At 45.0% G+C, this 20433-nt stretch overlaps 1 protein-coding gene across 4 annotated transcripts in view; it reads left to right on the top strand.

The window, feature by feature from the left end:
• LOC110493230 (disco-interacting protein 2 homolog B-A) overlaps window positions 1–20433 on the top strand; it is a 79292-nt gene that overhangs the window by 44250 nt on the left and 14609 nt on the right. For 2 of the 4 annotated variants that reach the window (XM_036950347.1, XM_036950346.1), the window contains exons 4-17: window positions 2111–2236; window positions 2399–2773; window positions 2874–3026; window positions 4187–4306; window positions 4494–4691; window positions 5661–5752; window positions 8955–9065; window positions 9160–9283; window positions 9564–9673; window positions 9745–9847; window positions 15142–15206; window positions 15308–15401; window positions 15503–15622; window positions 18661–18775. In XM_036950347.1, coding sequence (XP_036806242.1) covers window positions 2111–2236; window positions 2399–2773; window positions 2874–3026; window positions 4187–4306; window positions 4494–4691; window positions 5661–5752; window positions 8955–9065; window positions 9160–9283; window positions 9564–9673; window positions 9745–9847; window positions 15142–15206; window positions 15308–15401; window positions 15503–15622; window positions 18661–18775 — 1906 coding nt within the window. Of the gene's footprint in view, window positions 1–2110; window positions 2300–2398; window positions 2774–2873; window positions 3027–4186; window positions 4307–4493; window positions 4692–5660; window positions 5753–8954; window positions 9066–9159; window positions 9284–9563; window positions 9674–9744; window positions 9848–15141; window positions 15207–15307; window positions 15402–15502; window positions 15623–18660; window positions 18776–20433 lie in introns of all 4 variants that reach the window. The other 2 variants (XM_036950344.1, XM_036950345.1) reach the window with 1 other exon arrangement.

Below are 20433 nucleotides of genomic sequence, written 5' to 3'. Positions count from 1 at the left end.
GAGTGCTGGCTGAGGTCGTGTGTGTGTGTGTGTGTGTGTGTGTGTGTGTGTGTGTGTCCTGTTGGGTTGTTGAGAAAGAGAAGTCCCTACAGTGTGCAGCAGAATCCCCTCTAAAGGGGAGCCCAAGAGGTCAGATCCCTCACATTGTGATTGGGGAGTGATGTCATGGCTTGGCAATGTGCTGGACTGTGGAGAGAGCAGGGGGAATACTAAACAGGAAGGAGGAACTCAGCACCATATAATTATTTTGTAGATTCTATAGAGTACAGGGAAGGAGTGTTAGAATGGATAGTTAGATGGTTGAGAAGACATGAAAGAATAACGAATGGTAGAGAAGTGTATGAGTCTTTCTGTCCTCTCTCTTTCTCTCTCTCCTTCTGTTACTAGTGGTGCATGCAGTGTACATGTGTCCCCCCTCTAGGCAGCTTCATACTCAGCTTCATACATTTCTCTCTCCTCCCATCCCTGTTTGGACAGCCTCTGCATCAGTCTGGTCTTGCCTCTCACGTGAGACACACATGCATGTACACACACACGCACACTAGCTCCCATACCTCATTGTGGAGTGGGGTTTTGGGGGATGAAGGACGGAAGGACCACCACTGTGTGGGGTCTGTTTGAGCTAATAGGACAGCTCACCAGAGAGAACAGAAAAAATGATTCAAGTTCCATTTGACGTGTCGAGGAATCTCAGGGGATCTCGCTGGAAGTCCGACTGGATTCAGGGCAAGGATTGGGAAAGAGGGAAAGGAAATGAGAGCTGGTAGCCAGGTGGAAATAAATAGGATACAGGGACAATGGAGAAGGACTTTGAAGAGAATTGACGTTTGAGGGCAAACACTGTTCTATTACAGGATAACGGAGGAATATCACAGAGATATTGAGCAGGACTGAGAGGAAATAAGAGGGAGATAGAGTGCGTGAGTGAGGGGTCAGGGAAGAGCAGCGATGGGTGGGTCAGTCACACTCCCAGCAGTCCTTATGAAGAACCTGCTGACATCTCAGTCTCCTTGAGAGAGTGTGATGGGGAGAACGAGAGAGAGCGAGATAGAGGAGGGGGTAGAGCTACAGAGAAAGGAATACTGAGAGGGTGCGATCAAGAGGACTGAGAGATTGATAATTAGCTATCAGCGATATGATGATGTTTAGATCCAGGTAGTCTGGCGTGTATGTAGCCTAAATGAGCTTACATGGGTGTGTGTAGGGTATGTTCGTGTTGCTAGGCTGAGGTGCTGCAACTGTGTTGTTGTGTGGGCTCTGATCGCGTCTGGCTGTCTGCGCTGTTCATTGTTGGTTGTCGTGTAGTGCCGGAGAGGTAGAGGACAGACACCTAACAATTTAACATTTTAACGCCCGGCAACCTCGGCTATCGCCATGGAGATGCCTCTCGGACGTGTGTGACGGTCGTTCTCTCATGTTTCTATGGCGATGAATGATCACGCATGCAGCGTATAGGAAGAATGGGAACAGAATAGCTGTCTATTTTTAGTAGAATCAAATGTTATCTTATGTCATTCTATAGTGTTGGTTATGCAATGTGTTGCGTTTGATGCTTTATGTAGATTTTATTACGTATTTTGATCGTGTCATGAGGAAATGTATCAGAAAGTGCTGATGTGTCTTCTGGTCATCCTCTGATCCGTACCTTTGTGCACGTGTGTGTGTGTGTGTGTGTGTGTGTGTGTGTGTGTGTGTGTGTGTGTGTGTGTGTGTGTGTGTGTGTACAAGGATGGGTGAGCATGATAATAGCCCCTCTCTCTCCAGCAAACAGACTGTGGTTTCCTGTTACAGCAGGACCTAACTGCCATCTCTCCTATTCTGATGGTTGAAAGTCAAACCTCCATTCAGCTTTAACTGTGTTGACAGAACAGTGATTGTCTTTATGCATCAGTATCTATGTAATTATTATTATTATTTTAAATATCTCTGTGACTGACGGGTTCACTTAGATTTCAGTTATGCTTTTCCAGAAAAACTAATGTTTATCTTGGATGTTCTCATCTTCCTCTCCATCCCTATTCCCCTATCCTTTGCAATCATCCAAATTCAAAATTGTAATTTCTTCCGCTTTCCCTCACTCCCTCTCTCTCTCTTTCTCCCGTTGTCCCAGATATCCACACAGAGGCGGTGCAGGCTGCGTTGGCCAAACACAAGGAGGAGAAGATGGCACTACCCATGCCCACCAAACGGCGCTCCACCTACGTTCAGTCGCCCATCAACAACTGCACCCCACCAGGTAGCGTAGGACTGACTCCTTCAAATCAGCCTGACTGCTTCTATTTCCTCAGGAACAGCCTACGTAAGCTTTATTGTTAGTACTGTAGAGTTTAATCCTAAGGTCACACGCTCTCTCTTTCTAATTCTCTCCATCTCTCTTACTTCCTTTCTCCTATCTCAGACTCGTCGTCAAGTTCAGAGGATGAGGGTGCTCTGTTGAGACAGTCGTCAGTGGGTGCTGGTTTGGGGGCTCCTGCCCCTTCCTCTCTGCTGCAGCCCCCCAGTCTGCAGAGCCCCGACTCCTGGATCAACCGCTCTGTCCAGGGCTCCTCCACATCCTCTTCCGCTTCTTCCGCCTCCTCCACTCTGTCCCATGGAGAGAGCAAGCCCCAGCCTCAACCATCCCAGACCCAGCCCCAAGCCCAGCCCCAGTACAAGCCCCAGTACCAGCCCCAGTACCAGCCCCAGTACCAGCCACAGTACCAGTCACAACTACAGCCACAGTCACAGCCACAGCATCCAGCCATAGCTGACATGCTGGCTCAAGCACGCATTGGTAAGATAAGTCCTCATGACCACAATACTTTAGAACGCCTTGGCATGTAACCCTATATAAGATAAACCAAGCAGATAAAATGACCCTGTCTTTCTGCCAGGCCTTTCAGAGAACAGTGGACCCCCCCCAGACGTGTTGGCGGCAGCCCCCCAGGCCAGGGGCTCCTCTCAGGTGGACCGGCCCAACAACCCTCCTGTGGTCCGGGGGATGAGCCGCGGACAAAGTCGCTCCAGCATGATGGAGACAGCCGACGGTAAGAACAGCCTCTTTTTTAGGATCACCGTGTGTGTGTGTAAGTAAGAGTACGAAGTCTGTGTGTGGGTGTGTTTATATGAGATTGTGACTGCGTGAGTGTGTGTCCTCGCCGAATCTTCATACACTTTTGCATTTCCATTGAAAATATATATATTTTTTTAAGTAATAGTGTTTTTCTTGAAAACATGTTAATTTCCGACTGGATCATATCATTAACTAAACCATGTTGTTTTGTTTTCTTCTGGCCTTTTTCCACCCTGTCGCATGTTATTTTGACTGGCAATAGGTAACAGAAGAGGTAACACATTCCCTATGAGAAACCCATGAACTACTTGTGTCATATATACTTCTGTGTACTGTTTGTGCCTTGTTCATATCCTCTGCGCCATATGATTAGGGAGAGTAGTATTTCTGTGAAACCAGAACCATCCTCTGAAACCGAATGAATCCTCATGTGTTTTCCTATTATGCAACCAATGATTATTTTCCCTTTTACCTCACTCCATCCCTCCCAGTCCTGGTGTAGAGTTAGCCCTTTACCTCACTCCATCCCTCCCAGTCCTGGTGTAGAGTTAGCCCTTTACCTAACTCCATCCCTCCCAGTCCTGGTGTAGAGTTAGCCCTTTACCTCACTCCATCCCTCCCAGTCCTGGTGTAGAGTTAGCCCTTTACATCACTCCATCCCTCCCAGTCCTGGTGTAGAGTTAGCCCTTTACCTCACTCCATCCCTCCCAGTCCTGGTGTAGAGTTAGCCCTTTACCTCACTCCATCCCTCCCAGTCCTGGTGTAGAGTTAGCCCTTTACCTCACTCCATCCCTCCCAGTCCTGGTGTAGAGTTAGCCCTTTACCTCACTCCATCCCTCCCAGTCCTGGTGTAGAGTTAGCCCTTTACATCACTCCATCCCTCCCAGTCCTGGTGTAGAGTTAGCCCTTTACCTCACTCCATCCCTCCCAGTCCTGGTGTAGAGTTAGCCCTTTACATCACTCCATCCCTCCCAGTCCTGGTGTAGAGTTAGCCCTTTGCCTGCTGCTTTTCATACTAGCAGACTGCAAGTTGAGAAAGGAAAGCCAGAGATGTGTGTGAAGTCAATCAAGACTTCCCTTTGTATATTGGGGCAGGGTGAGTGTGTGTGACAGTGTTTGCCTCCCCCCATCCAGGTGTCCCGGTGAACAGCAGGGTGTCCACTAAGATCCAGCAGCTGCTCAATACCTTGAAGAGGCCCAAGAGGCCCCCCCTCAGTGAGTTCTTCGTGGATGACCAGGAGGAGATCGTAGAGGGTGAGCCACCATTCATTCTTCAGTCAGTGGATCTCTCTTAGCCTGGTTTCAAATCTGTTTGTGCTGTCTTGTCAATTCCCAAGACAGCACAAACAGATCACCTACAAGGTTTTCATTTCCACCCCTCTGTACCAATCTCAAATGTGCTACCTGGTTCATTCTGCCCCCCCTCCCTCTCTCCCTCCAGTGCCCCAGCCGGACCCCAATACACCACGGCCAGAGGGCCGTCAGATCATCCCAGTGAAGGGGGAGCCCCTGGGGGTGGTCAGTAACTGGCCTCCGGCCCTCCAGGCCGCCCTGGCTCGATGGGGAGCCACACAGGGCAAGAGCCCCGCCCTCACCGCCCTGGACATCACTGGCAAATCCCTGTACACACTGACCTACGGTAAGAAACTAGGCCCACACACAAACCCCTGTACACTTACCTACGGTATGTAACAGTCTCAAACCCCTAATCACACAGACCTACAGAACTTCACAATCTCAAACTCCTAATCACACTGGCCTACAGTATTTCACAATCTCAAACCCCTAATCACACAGACTTACGGAACGTCACAATCTCAAACCCCTAATCACACAGACTTACGGAACGTCACAATCTCAAACCCCTAATCACACAGACTTACGGAACGTCACAATCTCAAACCCCTAATCACACAGACTTACGGAACGTCACAATCTCAAACCCCTAATCACACAGACTTACGGAACGTCACAATCTCAAACCCCTAATCACACTGGCCTACAGTATGTCACAATCTCAAACCCCTAACCACACAGACTTACGGAACGTCACAATCTCAAACCCCTAACCACACAGACTTACGGAACGTCACAATCTCAAACCCCTAATCACACAGACTTACGGAACGTCACAATCTCAAACCCCTAATCACACTGGCCTACAGTATGTCACAATCTCAAACCCCTAACCACACTGACCTACGATATTTCACAATCCCAAACCCCTAACCACACTGACCTATGGTATGTCAGTGTCAAATCCCTAACCACACTGACCCACGGTGAGAGACCTAGAGCCATGCAGAGATTTTATGCTGATACTACAACCTGACTTAGATACCCCCATCTAATCCATGGTTATACGATTGCCTACAATTAGAGAACATATGATTTTTGACATCTATAACTCTACTTAGTGAGGGATTCTTTATTTATTACATCCTCTTAGGTTATTGTTGGTGCTATACTGTAGTCATGATGTGGATAAAGTCATCTTGGTAATGGAGGGTTATGAGAGGTGGAGTATGAGATTGATTGACAGATTGTGACACTGTTATTTACGATGCATGCCCTTCCTCCCTCCTACCTCCCCTTCTCCCGCCATCAGGGAAGCTGTGGAGCCGCAGTGTGAAGCTGGCCTACACCCTCCTCAACAAACTGGGACCCAAGAACGAGCAGGTCCTCAAGCCTGGGGACAGGGTGAGACACATTGACTCGCACTACTTCTACTTCTCTCGTAATGATATAGCGCCATATATATTTTTTCAATTTGTTTTTATTTATTAAGGATCCCCATTAGCTGCTGTCAAGGCAGAAACGACTCTTCCTGGGGTCCAAACAAGATTAAGGCAATTACATCACAAAAAAATACAAATAAAACAGTACATCATACAGCACATTATTACACCACTACTCTATGACAAAATGTATAATTCCCCAATACAACAATATTACAACATTACAATGTACGTGTGTGTAGGGTGTGTGTATGTTAGCGAGTTTGTGTGTCTCTTCACAGTCCGCATTGTTCCATAAGATGTAGTTGTATCTGTTTTTTTTATCAGATTTTACTGCTTGCTTATAAAATCAATTGCTTGCTTGCAATCAGCAGTTGCTACATCTAAAGTAGCCACTCTTTGCCTTGATGACAGCTTTGCACACTCTTGGCATTCTCTCAACCAGCTTAATGAGGTAGTCACGTGGAATGCATTTCAATGAACAGGTGTGCCTTGTTAAAAGTTCATTGTGGAATTTCTTTCCTTCTTAATGTGTTTGAGCCAATCAGTTGTGTTGTGACAAGGTAGGGGTGGTATACAGAAGATAGCCCTATTTGGTAAAAGACCAAGTCCATATTATGGCAAGAACAGCGCAAATAAGCAAAGAGAAACGACAGTCTGTTACTTTAAGACATGAAGGTCAGTCAATCTGGAAAATGTTAAGAACTTTGAAAGTTTCTTCAAGTGCAGTCGTAAAAAAACATCAAGCGCTATGATGAAACTGGCTCTCATGAGGACCACCACAGGAAAGGAACACCCAGAGTTACCTTTGCTGCAGAGGATACGTTCATTAGAGTTTACTGCACTTCAGAAATTGCAACCCAAATAAATGCTTCACAGAGTTCAAGTAACAGACACATCTCTTCATCAACTGTTCAGAGGAGACTGCGTGAATCAGGCTTTCATGGTCAAATTGCTGCAAAGAAACCACTACTATAGGACACCAATAAGAAGAAGGGACTTGCTTGGGCCAATAAACACAAGCAATGGACATTAGACTAGTGGAAATCTGTCCTTTGGTCTTAAGAGTCCAAATTTGAGATATTTGGTTTCAACCGCTGTGTCTTTGTGAGAGGCAGAGTAGGTGAACGGATGATCTCTGCATGTGTGGGTCCCACCGTGAAGCATGGAGGAGGAGCTGGGGTGCTTTGCTGGTGACATTGTCAGTGATTTATTTTGAATTCAAGGCACACTTAACCAGCATGGCTACCACACCATTCTGCAGCGATACTCCATCCCATCTGGTTTGCTCTTAGTGGCACTATAATTTGTTTTTCAAAAGGACAATGACTCAGCATACCTCCAGGCTGTGTAAAGGCTATTTGACCAAGAAGGAGAGTGATGGAGTGCTGCATCAGATGACCTGGCCTCCACAATCACCCGACCTCAACCCAAATGATATGGTTTGGGATGAGTTGGACTGCGGAGTGGAGGACAGCCAACAAGTGCTCAGCACATGTGGGAACTCCTTCAAGATTGTTGGAAAAGCATTCCAGGTGAAGCTGGTTGAGAGAATGCCAAAAGCGTGCAAAGCTTTCATCAAGGCAAAGGGTGGCTACTTTGAAGAATCAAAAATATTAAATATATTTTGATTTGTTTAACACTTTTTTGGTAACTACATGATTCCATTTATGTTATTTCATACTTTTGATATCTTCACTATTATTCTACAGTGTAGACAAACCCTTGAAGGAGTAAGTGTGTCCAAGCTTTTGACTGGTACTGTGTATTTATATAGGTTGGATAGAAATGTTTATATTTATGTTATAAACTCAGCAAAATAAGAAACTGTCTTTCAAAGATAATTCGTAAAAATCCAAATAACTTCACCGATCTTCGTTGTAAAGGGTTTAAACACTGTTTCCCATGCTTGTTCAATGACCCATAAACAATTAATGAACATGCACCTGTGGAACGGTCGTTAAGACACTAACAGCTTACAGACGGTAGGCAATTATGTCACAGTTATGAAACCTTGGGACACTAAAGAGGCCTTTCTACTGACTCTGAAAAACACCCAAAGAAAGATGCCCAGGGTCCCTGCTCATCTGCGTGAATGTGCCTTAGGCATGCTGCAAGGAGGCATGAGGACTTCAGATGTGGCCAGGGCAATAAATTGCAATGTCCGTACTGTGAGACGCCTAAGACAGCGCTACGGGGAGACAGGACGGACAGCTGATCATCCTCGCAGTTGCAGACCACGTGTAACAACACCTGCACAGGATCAGTACATCCGAACATCACACCAGCGGGACAGGTACAGGTTGGCAACAACAACTGCCCTAGTTACACCAGGAACGTGCAATCCCTCCATCAGTGCTCAGACTGTCCACAATATGCTGAGAGAGACTGGACTGAGGGATTGTAGGCCTGTTGTAAGGCAGGTCCTCACCCGACATCACTGGCGACAACGTTGTCTAAGGGCACAAACCCACCGTCGCTGGACCAGACAGGACTGGCAGAAAGTGCTCTTCACTGGTGAGTCGCGGTTTTGTCTCACCAGAGGTGATGGTCGGATTCGCATTTGTCGTCGAAGGAATGAGCGTTACACCGGGGCCTGTACTCTGGAGCGGAATCAATTTGGAGGTGGAGGGTCCATCATGGTCTGGGGCGGTGTGTCACAGCATCATCGGACTGAGCTTGTTGTCATTGCAGTCAATGTCAACGCTGTGCGTTACAGGGAAGACACCCTCCTCTCTCACGTGGTACCCTTCCTGCAGGCTCATTCTAACATGACCCTTCGCATGACAATGCCACCAGCCGTACTGCTCGTTCTGTGCGTGATTTCCTACAAGACAGGAATGACAGTGTTCAGACATGGCCAGCGAAGAGCCCGGATCTCAATCCCATTGAGCATGTCTGGGACCTGTTGGATCAGAGGGTGAGGGCTATTATTTATATATATACATATATATATAGGGCACATTTGTAAAAGAGACTTAGGTCTCAATATGTCTTCCCTGTTTTATAAAATTATAAATGATTCAGCCCCATCCCTCAGCTTTTTTACAGAAACAGGGTTTTTACCGAAATGGGCGGGGAGAACACTTTGTTATTGTTTTTTACTGCTGATTTCTGCATTAAGGTCCATACATCAACCAAATGTTTTATTTTATTTCCGGTAGGTGGCTCTAGTGTACCCAAACAGTGACCCTGGGATGTTCTGGGTGGCCTTCTATGGATGCCTGCTGGCTGAGGTCATCCCTGTCCCTATAGAGGTACCTTTGTCTCGCAAGGTAAGGACATGTCATTGGAACTTTTTCAAGCCTACATTGACATGCTGTTACATCTGCTTTGTGATTGACTCCATGCCCATTGTTGTTCCACCAGGATGCAGGCAGTAGTCAGGTGGGCTTCCTGCTTGGCAGTTGTGGTGTAACTCTGGCTCTGACCAGTGAGATCTGTCTGAAGGGACTCCCCAAGACGCCCACCGGAGAGATACTACAGTTCAAAGGTCTGGAGCTGCCTCTCTTACTGGCCGTATTACAGAGCATCAATGTATTTCATTCACTGGTCACCGACTGAGAAGACTGACTGATCTACAAGTAGTAGTAGTAATGAGTAGTTATTTAGGAAGCCAGGTGATTTGTAGTCATCCAGTCGACGACTGCAATCTGGTTGATCTCAGAGATCTTTGATCTAGAGATCAAAATGTGATACTTTTTGTCTTTCGCTATGAGTCTCTTTTTAATGAAGTTGATTGGCTGATGTATGTTATTAACTGTCTTTCATAGGCTGGCCTCAGCTAAAGTGGGTGGTGACAGATTCCAAGTACCTCACCAAACCTGGCAAGGACTGGCAGCCCCACATCCCTACAGCTAACACTGACCCTGCATACATAGAGGTGAGGTGTGTGTGTGCACATGTGTGTACTTCTCATTCAATCCTAATGGATTGTGTTTTCTCTCCCCCTAGTACAAGGCAAGTAAGGAGGGCACAGTGATGGGTGTGGCTGTGTCTAAGGTGGCCATGTTAACCCATTGCCAAGCACTGACCCAGGCCTGCAACTACTGTGAGGGTGAGTAACTACACAATATGAGAGAGGCATACCCTATCGCAAGAGTAAGTCTATGGCATCTTTATGAGGATTTAAAAAATAATATAGATATTTCACCTTTTATTTAACCAGGTAGGCTAGTTGAGAACAAGTTCTCATTTGAAACTGCGACCTGGCCAAGATAAAGCAAAGCAGTTCGACATATACAACAACACAGAGTTACACATGGAGTAAAGAAACATATAGTGAATAACACAGTAGAAAATTCTATATACAGTATGTGCAAATGAGGTAGGATAAGGGAGGTAAGGCAACAAATAGGCCATGGTGGCGAAGTAATTACAATATAGCAATTAAACACTGGAATGGTAGATGTGCAGAAGAAGTATGTGCAAGTAGAGATACTGGGGTGCAAAGGAGCAAGAAAAATAAATAAATACAGTATGGGGATGAGGTAGTTGGATGGGCTATTTACAGATGGGCTATGTAAAGGTGCAGTGATCTGTGAGCGGCTCTGACAGCTGGTGCTTAAAGATGGTGAGGGAGATATGAGTCTCCAGCCTCAGTGTTTTTTGTAGTTCATTCCAGTCATTTGCTGCAGAAAACTGGAAGGAAAGGTGGCCAAAGGAAGAATTGGCTTTGGGGGTGACCAGTGAGATATACCTGCTGGAGTGCGTGCTACGGGTGGGTGCTGCTATGGTGACCAGTGAGCTGAGATAAAGAGGGGCTTTACCTAGCAGAGACTTGTTGATGACCTGGAGCCAATGGGTTTGGCAACGAGTATGAAGCGAGGGCCAGCCAACGAGAGCGTACAGGTTGCAGTGGTGGGTAGTATGTGGGGCTTTGGTGACCAAACGGATGGCACTGTGATAGACTGCATCCAATTTGTTGAGTAGAGTGTTGCAGGCTATTTTGTAAATGACATCGCCGAAGTCGAGGATCAGTAGCATGGTCAGTTTTACGAGGGTATGTTTGGCAGCATGAGTGAAGGATGCTTTGTTTGCGAAATAGGAAGCCGATTCTGGGATTTAATTTTGGATTGGAAATGCTTAATGTGAGTCTGGAAGGATAGTTTACAGTCTAATCAGACACCTAGGTATTTGTAGTTGTCCACATATTCTAAGTCAGAACCGTCCAGAGTAGTGATGCTAGAAAGCATACAGTGATTTTCCAAGCAAAGAGAGGAGTCACAAAAAGCAGAAAAATTCATAAAATGTACCACTAACCTTTGATATTCTTCATCAGACGACACTCCCGGGACAACATGTTACTCAATACATGTATGTTTTGTTTGATCAATTTCATATTTATATCCAAAAACCTTACATTTGGCTTTGCCTCCAAAACATCCCGTGAATTTCCACAGAGCCACATCAAATCACAGAAATACTCATAATAAACATTAATAAAAGATACAAGTGTTATTCAAAGATTTAAAGAAATACTTCTCCTTAATGCAACCGCTGTGTCAGATTTTTAAAAAACTTTACGGAAAAAGCAAACCATGCAATAATCTGAGTACGGCGCTCAGACGACATACACAACCCAAGAATACATCCGCCATGTTGGGTAGTCAACGTTATTCATAAACAGTATTTTAAATATTCACTTACCTTTGATGATCTTCATCAGAATGCACTCCCAGGAATCGCAGTTCCACAATAAATGCTTGTTTTGTTCGATAATGTCCATCATTTATGTCCATTTATGTCCAATAGCTTCTTTTGTTAGGCCGTTTGGTTAACCAATCCAAATGCGCGATCTGGTCCATTTGGACGAAACGTTCAAAAAGTTATATTACAGGTCGAAGAAACTTGTCAAACTAAGTATATAATCAATCTTTAGGATGTTTTTTTATCATAAAAGTTAAATAATGTTCCAACTGGAGAATTCCTATGTCTGTAGAGAAGCAATGGAATGACAGCTACCTTTCAAGTGAAAGCTCGTGACTGAGAACGAGGCTGTAGGCAGACCACTGACTCAGTGCTCCCATCCGGCTCCACATCACAGTAGAATCCTCATTCAAGATTCTAAAGACGGTTGACATCTAGTGAAAGCCTTAGGAAGTGCAACATAACCAATATCCCACTGTGTATTCAATAGGGGTGAGTTCAAAAACTACAACCCTCAGATTTCCCACTTCCTGTTTGGATTTTTTCCCAGGTTTTTGTCTGCCATATGAGTTCTGTTGTACTCAGACATCATTCAAACAGTTTTAGAAACTTCAAAGTGTTTTCTATCCAATATGAATAATAATATGCATATATTAGCATCTGGGACTGAGTAGGAGGCAGTTCACTCTGGGCACGCTATTCATCCAAAAGGGAAAATGCTGCCCCCTATCCCAAAGAAGTTAACTTGGCTTTCGAAGACCTTAGAAAGGCAGGGTAGGATAGATATAGGTCTGTAGCAGTTTGGGTCTAGTGTCTCCCCCTTTGAAGAGAGGGATGACCGCGGCAGCTTTCCAATCTTTGGGAATTTCAGACGATATGAAAGAGAGGTTGAACGGGCTAGTAATAGGGGTTGCAACAATTTCGGCAGATAATTTTAGAAAGAGAGGGTCCAGATTGTCTAGCCCCTCTGATTTGTAGGGGTCCAGATTTTGCAGTTCTTTCAGAACATCAGCTATCTGGATTTGGGTGAAGGAGAAATGGGGAGGCTTGGGCGAGTTGCTGTGGGGGGGGGGGGGGGGGGGGGGGGGGGTGGAGGGCTGTTGATCGGGGTATGGGTAGCCAGGTGGAAAGCACGGCCAGCCGTAGAAAAATACTTATTGAAATTCTCAATTATAGTGCATTTATCGGTGGTGACAGTGTTTCCTAGCCTCAGTGCAGTCGGCAGCTGGGAGGAGGTGCTCTTATTCTCCATGGACTTTACAGTGTCCCAGAACTTTTTTGAGTTTGTGATGCATATTTGCATATCACAGGGGCTATTTGATGCTAATGCAGAATGCCACAGGATGTTTTGTGCTGGTCAAGGGCAGTCAGATCTGGAGAGAATCAAGGGCTATATTTGTTCCTGGTTCTACATTTTTTGAATGGGGCATGCTTATTTAAGATGGTGAGGAAGGCACTTTTAAAGAATAACCAGGCATCCTCTACTGACGCGATGAGGTCAGAATCCTTCCCGGATACCCGGGCCAGGTCGATTAGAAAGGCCTGCTCGCTAAAGGGTTTTAGGGAGCATTTAACAGTGATGAGGGGTGGTTGTTTGACCGCAGACCCATTACGGATGCAGGCAATAAGGCAGTGATCGCTGAGATCTTGGTTGAAAACAGCAGAGGTGTATTTGGAGTGTTGGAGTGTATTTGATCATTTGTGTGAGATTGAGGGCATCAAGCTTAGATTGTAGGATGGCCGGGGTGTTAAGCATGTCACAAGTTTAGGTCACCTAGCAGCACGAGCTCTGAAAATAGATGGGGGACAATCAATTCACATATGGTGTCCAGGGCACAGCTGGGGGCAGAGGGTGGTCTATAGCAAGCGGCAACGGTGAGAGACTTGTTTCTGAAAGGTGGATTTTTAAAAGTAGAAGTTTGAATTGTTTGGGTACAGACCTGGATAGTAAGACAGAACTCTGCAGGCTATTTCTGCAGTCGATTGCCATACCGCCCCCTTTGGCAGTTCTATCTTGTCGGAAAATGTAATAGTTAGCAATGTACATTTCAGCGTTTTTGGTGGTCTTCCTAAGCCAGGATTCAGACACGGCTAGGACATCCGGGTTGGCAGAGTGTGCTAAAGCAGTGAATAAAACAAACTTAGGGAGGAGGCTTCTAATGTTAACATGCGTAAAACCAAGGCTTTTACGGTTACAGAAGTCAACAAATGTGAGCACCTGGGGAGTAGGAGTGGGCCTGGATTTACCTCTACATCACCAGAGGAACAGAGGAGGAGTAGGAAAAGGGTACGGCTAAAAGCTTTCAGAACTGGTCGTCTAGTACGTTCGGAACAGAGAGTAAAAGGAGCAGGTTTCTGGGTGCAATATAATTGATTCAAGGCATAATGTACAGACAAAGGAATGGTAGGATGTGAGTACATTGGAGGTAAACCTAGGAATTGAGTAAAGATGAGAGAGATATTGTCTCTAGAGACGTTTTAACCAGGTGATGTCACCACATATGTGGGAGGTGGAATTTAATGGTTGTTTAAGGCATATTGAGCAGGGCTAGAGGCTCTACAGTGAAATAAGACAATAATCACTAACCAGGACAGTAATGGACAAGGCATATTGATATTAAGGAGAGGCATGCGTAGGGTTCCAGTGAGTGGTTGGGCTGGCTGGAGACACGGCGATTCAGATAGCTAGCAGGCCGTGGCTAGCAAGCTAGCAGAAGGGCCTTAGAGGGACGTCTCGACAGAAGAAAGTATGTTTTAGCCTCCTCATGCGGTGACGTCGATAGACCAGTCGTGATGGATTAGTAGGGTTTCGAGTAGCAGAGGGGTTCAAGTCCAATTGGCAAAATAGGTATCGTGGCCCAAGAAATTGGCTGATGGATCTATTCAGCTAACAGTCCAATATGCTCTCGACAGCTAGCGGGCCGCGGCTAGCAGGCTAGCAGATGAGCATTCAGGGGACGTCACGATGTAGGGGCCAGTTGAGTACCCCCTTGAGCAGATTACGTCGTAGTCCAGTTGTGAAGGATCGGCGGGCTTCCGTGCCCCGTATCAGCAATAGAAGGGGTCCGGGTATTGTAGCCCAGGAGTACCTGATGGGCCTCTTCAGCTAGCCGGGAGAATGGGCCTAGCATGGACTAGCTCCAGGCTAATTAGTGATTGTTAATTGGTGCAGACGTTAGCCAGGAGTAGTCACTCGGATAGCAGCTGGCTAGCTGCGATGATCCAGATAAAAAGGTCCAGAGCTTGCGGTAGGAATCCAGGGATATGGAGAGAAAATAGGTCCGGTATGCTCTGGTTTGAGTCGCGTTGTACAAACTGGCGAGAGCTTACCGAGCTAATGGTTAGCTGATGACCGCTAGCAGGGGTTAGCTGACTACTAGCTAGTGGCTAGTGAGCTGGCTAGCTTCTGTTGGGGGATTCCGGTTCCGAGGTAAATAAAAATACGTTAGAAAAAACAGATCCACAACACATTGGGTGAGGCGGGTTGCAGGAGAGTATTTTGAAGTTGAGGTTTAGAAAAAGATAAAAGAAGATATGCGAAGAAAAAGATATAAAGAGATATATATATACATGGGACACGACAAGACGAAGGACAAAGACGTCTGACTGCTACGCCATCTTGGGTTTTGACGATGATACACAGGGAACAAGTGTTTGAAGGATGCTTCTCATAGGGACTTATCTATTTGTTTCTGTTCTTAGGTGAGACATTAGTGAACGTTCTGGACTTTAAAAAGGACATGGGCCTGTGGCATGGAGTTCTCACGGTGAGAGTGTGTTTGTGGATGGGGGGATAATAGTTACAGGTAAACTGATTTCATATCATATGAATTTCCATTCAATAAGTTGTATTTTGTTGTTCTTTCAGAGTGTAATGAACAGGATCCACACTATTAGTGTGCCCTACGCTGTGATGAAGGCTTGCCCTCTCTCCTGGGTTCAGAGGGTCCATATACATAAAGGTAGTTATACCACCCACACCTCCACACCCTCTCGCTCTCCGTGTGACCATGAGAACACTGTGATGTCCATGTACTCATTTGTTCCTCCTCTCCCCCCATAGCGCGCGTTGCCTTGGTGAAGTGTCGTGACCTGCACTGGGCCATGATGGCACACAGGGAACAGAGGGACACCAGCCTGGCATCACTGCGCATGCTCATTGTCGCTGACGGAGCCAACCCCTGTGAGTGTGAAATGTAGTCCATGCAGGGAAATGTGTGGAAGCCACACTGGAACTACAGATGGCAGACATGTTTGGAACTGGTCTGCATCCCAGTAAGCAAAATTACCTTGAAAAGACTTTAAAAGGTATTTTGCATTTTAGGTACTGAATGAAAGGTGAAAATATAATTTTCCATATGTCGAAAATACTTATTTTCCGGATGTTGAAATCGGGTGCATTGTAGGTGTTGAATGAAAGGTGAGAAGACTTATTTTCTGGCAGTCAAAAATATGTATTTTCCGGACATTGAAAATACTTAATTTACAGATGTTAAAAATACTTTTTTTTTTTCAGACGTTGATTCTATGGTAAAATTTCAACTGCACATACATTCTCAATGAAATAAGCATTGTATCACGATAATACTTTTTCAAGGCTCTTACTATAGGAAAAAGGATCCAACTGAAGATTGCAACAGAATATTTAGTATTACTTTCAGCTGTAGCATTAGGTATGTTAGCTTTTTCAAAAGCTTTGTACCTGACAGCAATTATGTTCAAACTAATTCAACCTACGTAATAAACCAACAGACAACTTCAACTACAATAACATTCTCAGTTAAAAAATCTTTCTTACTATGACTGTGATATATTGTTGTTTATCTATTTATGTTGAATGCATTCACTGTAGGTGGTTCTGGATAAGATCATCTGCTGAATAACCAAAATGTAAATGATATAGTTTTTATGTATAATGTAGCATGTTGGGTATTATGCTAATTAGCACCGCCCCCAAACAAGTGCACATTTGGTCAGTGTAGACCAGATCCAAAACTGTACTAATAATAGACGTTTAGGCTATGTTTCACAAGTTTGAACCTCAGTACAGTACGGCACCGATTTGTACAATAGAGCACAGTAGAGTGCAGTACAGGAAAACGTTTATTTGGTAGAGTAGACAGTAGAGTAAAGTTTAGTTCATTAGAGTATAGTGCATTAGAATAAAGTAGGGGACAATACAGTACACTACTTTACAGTACTCTACTGTGCTCTACTGTATTGTACTGTACTATATTCTACTTTTCTTGACTATACTGTGTACTATACTGTAATGTACTGTACTCTGCTGTGCTGTACTGTGCTGTCCAAAATTGTGAAACATAGTGCCTTCGGAAAGTATTCAGACCCCTTGACTTTTTCCACATTTTGTTACATTACAGCCTTATTCTAAAATGGATTAAATAAATACAAATTCCTTAGCAATCTACACATATTACCCCATAACGACAAAGCGAAAACAGTTTTCTAGTAATGTTTTGCAAATGTACACAGAAATACCTTATTTACTTAAGTATTCAGACCCTTTGCTATGTGACTCAAAATTGAGCTCAGGTGCATCCTGTTTCCATTAATCATCATTCAGATGTTTTTACAACTTGATTGGAGTCCACCTGTTTTAAATTCAATTGATTGGACATTATTTGGGAAAGGCACACAACTGTCTATATAAGGTCCCACAGTTGACAGTGCATGTCAGAGCAAAAACCAAACCCTGAGGTCGAAGAAATTGTCCGTAGAGCTCCGAGACAGGATTTTGTCGAGGCACAGATCTGGAGAAGGGTACCAAAACATGTCTGCAGCATTGAAGGTCCCCAGAAGCACAGTGGCCTCCATCATTCTCAAATAGAAAGAGTTTGAAACCACCAAGACTCTTCCTACAGCTGGCCACCCAGCCAAACTGAGCAATCACGGGACAAGGGTCTTGGTCAAGGAGGTGACCAAGAACCCTATGGTCACTCTGACAGAGCTCCAGAGTTCCTCTGTGGAGATAGGAGAACCTTCCCGAAAGACAACCATCTTTGCAGCACTCCTCCAATCAGGCTTTTATGGTAGAGTGACCAGACGGAAGCCCCTTCTCAGTAAAAGGCACATGACAGCCCGATTGGAGTTTGCCAAAAGGCACCTAAAGACTCTCAGACCATGAGAAACAAGATTCTCTGGTCTGATGAAACCAAGATTGAACTCTTTGGCCTGAATGCCAAGCGTCACGTCTAGGAAACCTGACACCATCATGCTGTGGGGATGTTTTTCAGCGGCAGGGACTGGGAGACTCGTCAGGATCTAGGCAAAGATGAACGGAGCAAAGTACAGAGAGATCAGACTGGGGCGAAGGTTCACCTTCCAACAGGACAACGACCCTAAGCACACAGGCAAGACAACACAGGAATGGCTTCGGGACAAGTCTCTGAATGTCCTTGAGTGGCCCAGCCAGAGCCCGGACTTGAACTCAATTGAACATCTCTGTAGAGACCTGAAAATAGCTGTGCAGCAACGCTCCCTTTCCAACCTGACAGAACTTGAGAGGATCTGCAGAGAAGATTGGGAGAAACTCCCCAAGTACAGGTGTGCCAAGCTTGTAGCGTCATACCCAAGAAGGGTCGAGACTGTAATCGCTGCCAAAGGTGCTTTAACAAAGTACTGGTCTGAATACTTATGTAAATGTCATATTTCAGTTTTTATTTTTAATAAATTAGCAACTATTCCTAAAAACCTGTTTGTGCTTTGTCATTATGGGGTATTTTGTGTAGATTGATGCATTTTTTAAAGTACATTTTAGAATAAGGTTAACCTAACAGAATGTGGAAAAAGTCAAGGGGTCTGAAAACTTTCCGAAGGCACTGTAGATGTCAGGAGTGGACCAAATCTGAACCAATTATAGACGTCTATGTTTGGGCCAAATAAAGGCCAGTCTGGACGTCAGTGGATGTTGAAATCAAGGCTGGTCTACACCGGACAAAATCTGAACCAAACATAGACGTCTATGATTGGTTCAGATTTGGTCCAGTCTGGACAGGACCAAAAAACATTGCTGTCGGTAAACGCTTGGTGCGATTGCACCTTCCAGGCAGTCAGTGGGGCTGACATACAGCAAATAGGACAATTGCAAGTGATAAACAAAGCCCTGTATGGTTAAAATGGATACCCTCCAAAAATGGTCAGTGTTGTGAGATGTCATTGTTGTTGAGTCTCTCTCTCTCTCTGTCTTTGTCTCTCCCTAAGGGTCGGTGTCGTCCTGCGATGCCTTCCTCAATGTGTTCCAGATCCACGGGCTGAAGCCAGAGGTCATCTGTCCCTGTGCCACCTCCCCAGAGGCCATGACGGTAGCCATCCGCAGGTAGGATGGGCTGAATCCGTCTGCTTAGCGAAAGTAACAGTTTGTGTTTTGTTTTGCTACTTGGCCAAATTGTATTTATTTATTTGTATTTACTTAACCTTTATTTATCTAGGCAAGTCACTTAAGAACATATTCTTATTTATAATGACGGCCTACTAAAAGGCAAAAGGCCTGGGATTAAAAAAATAAATACAATATAAATATAGGACAAAACACACATCACAACAAGAGAGACACAACACTACATAAAGAAAGACCTAAGACAACAACATAACAAGGCAGTAAAACATGACAACACAGCATGGTAGCAACACAACATGACAACAACATGGTAGCAACACAACATCGTAGCAGCACAAAAACATGGTACAAACATTATTGGGCAAAGTCAACAGCACAAAGGTCAAGAAGGTAGAGACAACAATACATCATACAAAGCAGCCACAACTGTCAGTAAAAGTGTCTATGATTGAGTCTTTGAATGAAGAGACTGTCCAGTTTCAGTGCTTGTTGCAGCTCGTTCCAGTCTCTAGCTGCAGCGAACTGAAAAGAGGAGCGACCCAGGGATGTGTGCGCTTTTGGGGACCTTTAACAGAATGTGACTGGCAGAATGGGTGTTGTATGTGGATAATGAGGGCTGCAGTTGATATCTCAGATATGGGGGAGTGAGGCCTACGAGGGTTTTATAAATAAGCATCAACCAGTGGGTCTTGCGACAGGTTTACAGAGATGACCAGTTTACAAAGGAGTATAGAGTGCAGTGATGTGTCCTATAAGGAGCATTGGTGGAAAATCTGATGGCAGAATGGTAAAAAACATCTAGCCACTCGAGAGCACCCTTACCTGCCGATCAATAAATTATGTCTCCGGAATCTAGCATGGGTAGGATGGTAATCTGAATCAGGGTTAGTTTGGTAGCTGGGGTGAAAGAGGAGCGATTACGATAGTGTCATGACTTCCGCCGAAGTCGGTTCCTCTCCTTGTTCGGGCGGCATTCGGTGGTCGATGTCACCGGTCTTCTAGCCATCGCCGATCCACTTTTCATTTTCCATTTCATTTTCCATTTGTCTTGTTTTCCCGCACACCTGGTTTACATTCCCTCATTATTTGACGTGTATTTAACCCTCTGTTCCCCCCCATGCCTGGAGGTGAGGAGGGGGGAATTGTTTGTTGTGTATGTGTACGTCAGACTGGTTTGCACCGGGTTATGTCAACCCATATTTGTTTATTGTCCTTAGTGCCGTGTGTCTGTTCGGCGTAACAAAGGGCTCCCCGTTTGCTACCCAATTCTGCTCTCCTGCGCCTGACTTCCCTGCAGCCAGTTCCGCATACCTTACAGATCGAGGAAACCAAGTCTAGATTTAACTTTAGCCTGCAGCTTTGATATGTGCTGAGAGAAGGACAGTGCACCGTCTAGCCATACTCCCAAGTATTTGCATGAGGTCAAGCTCTAAACCCTCAGAGGTAGTAATGACACATGGGGGAAGAGGGGCATTCTTCTTACCAAACCACATTACCTTTATTTTGGAGGTGTTCAGAACAAGCTTAAGGGTAGAGAAAGCTTGTTGGACACTAAGAAATCTTTGAGTATAAGACTGTATCATCTGCATATAAATGGATGAGTGAACTTCCTACTGCCTGAGCTATGTTGTTGATGT

This window comes from Oncorhynchus mykiss, chromosome 17 (genome assembly GCF_013265735.2).
Source record: "Oncorhynchus mykiss isolate Arlee chromosome 17, USDA_OmykA_1.1, whole genome shotgun sequence".
Classification (NCBI taxonomy): Eukaryota; Metazoa; Chordata; class Actinopteri; order Salmoniformes; family Salmonidae; genus Oncorhynchus; species Oncorhynchus mykiss.
This window is presented reverse-complemented; position numbering and strand designations above follow the sequence as displayed.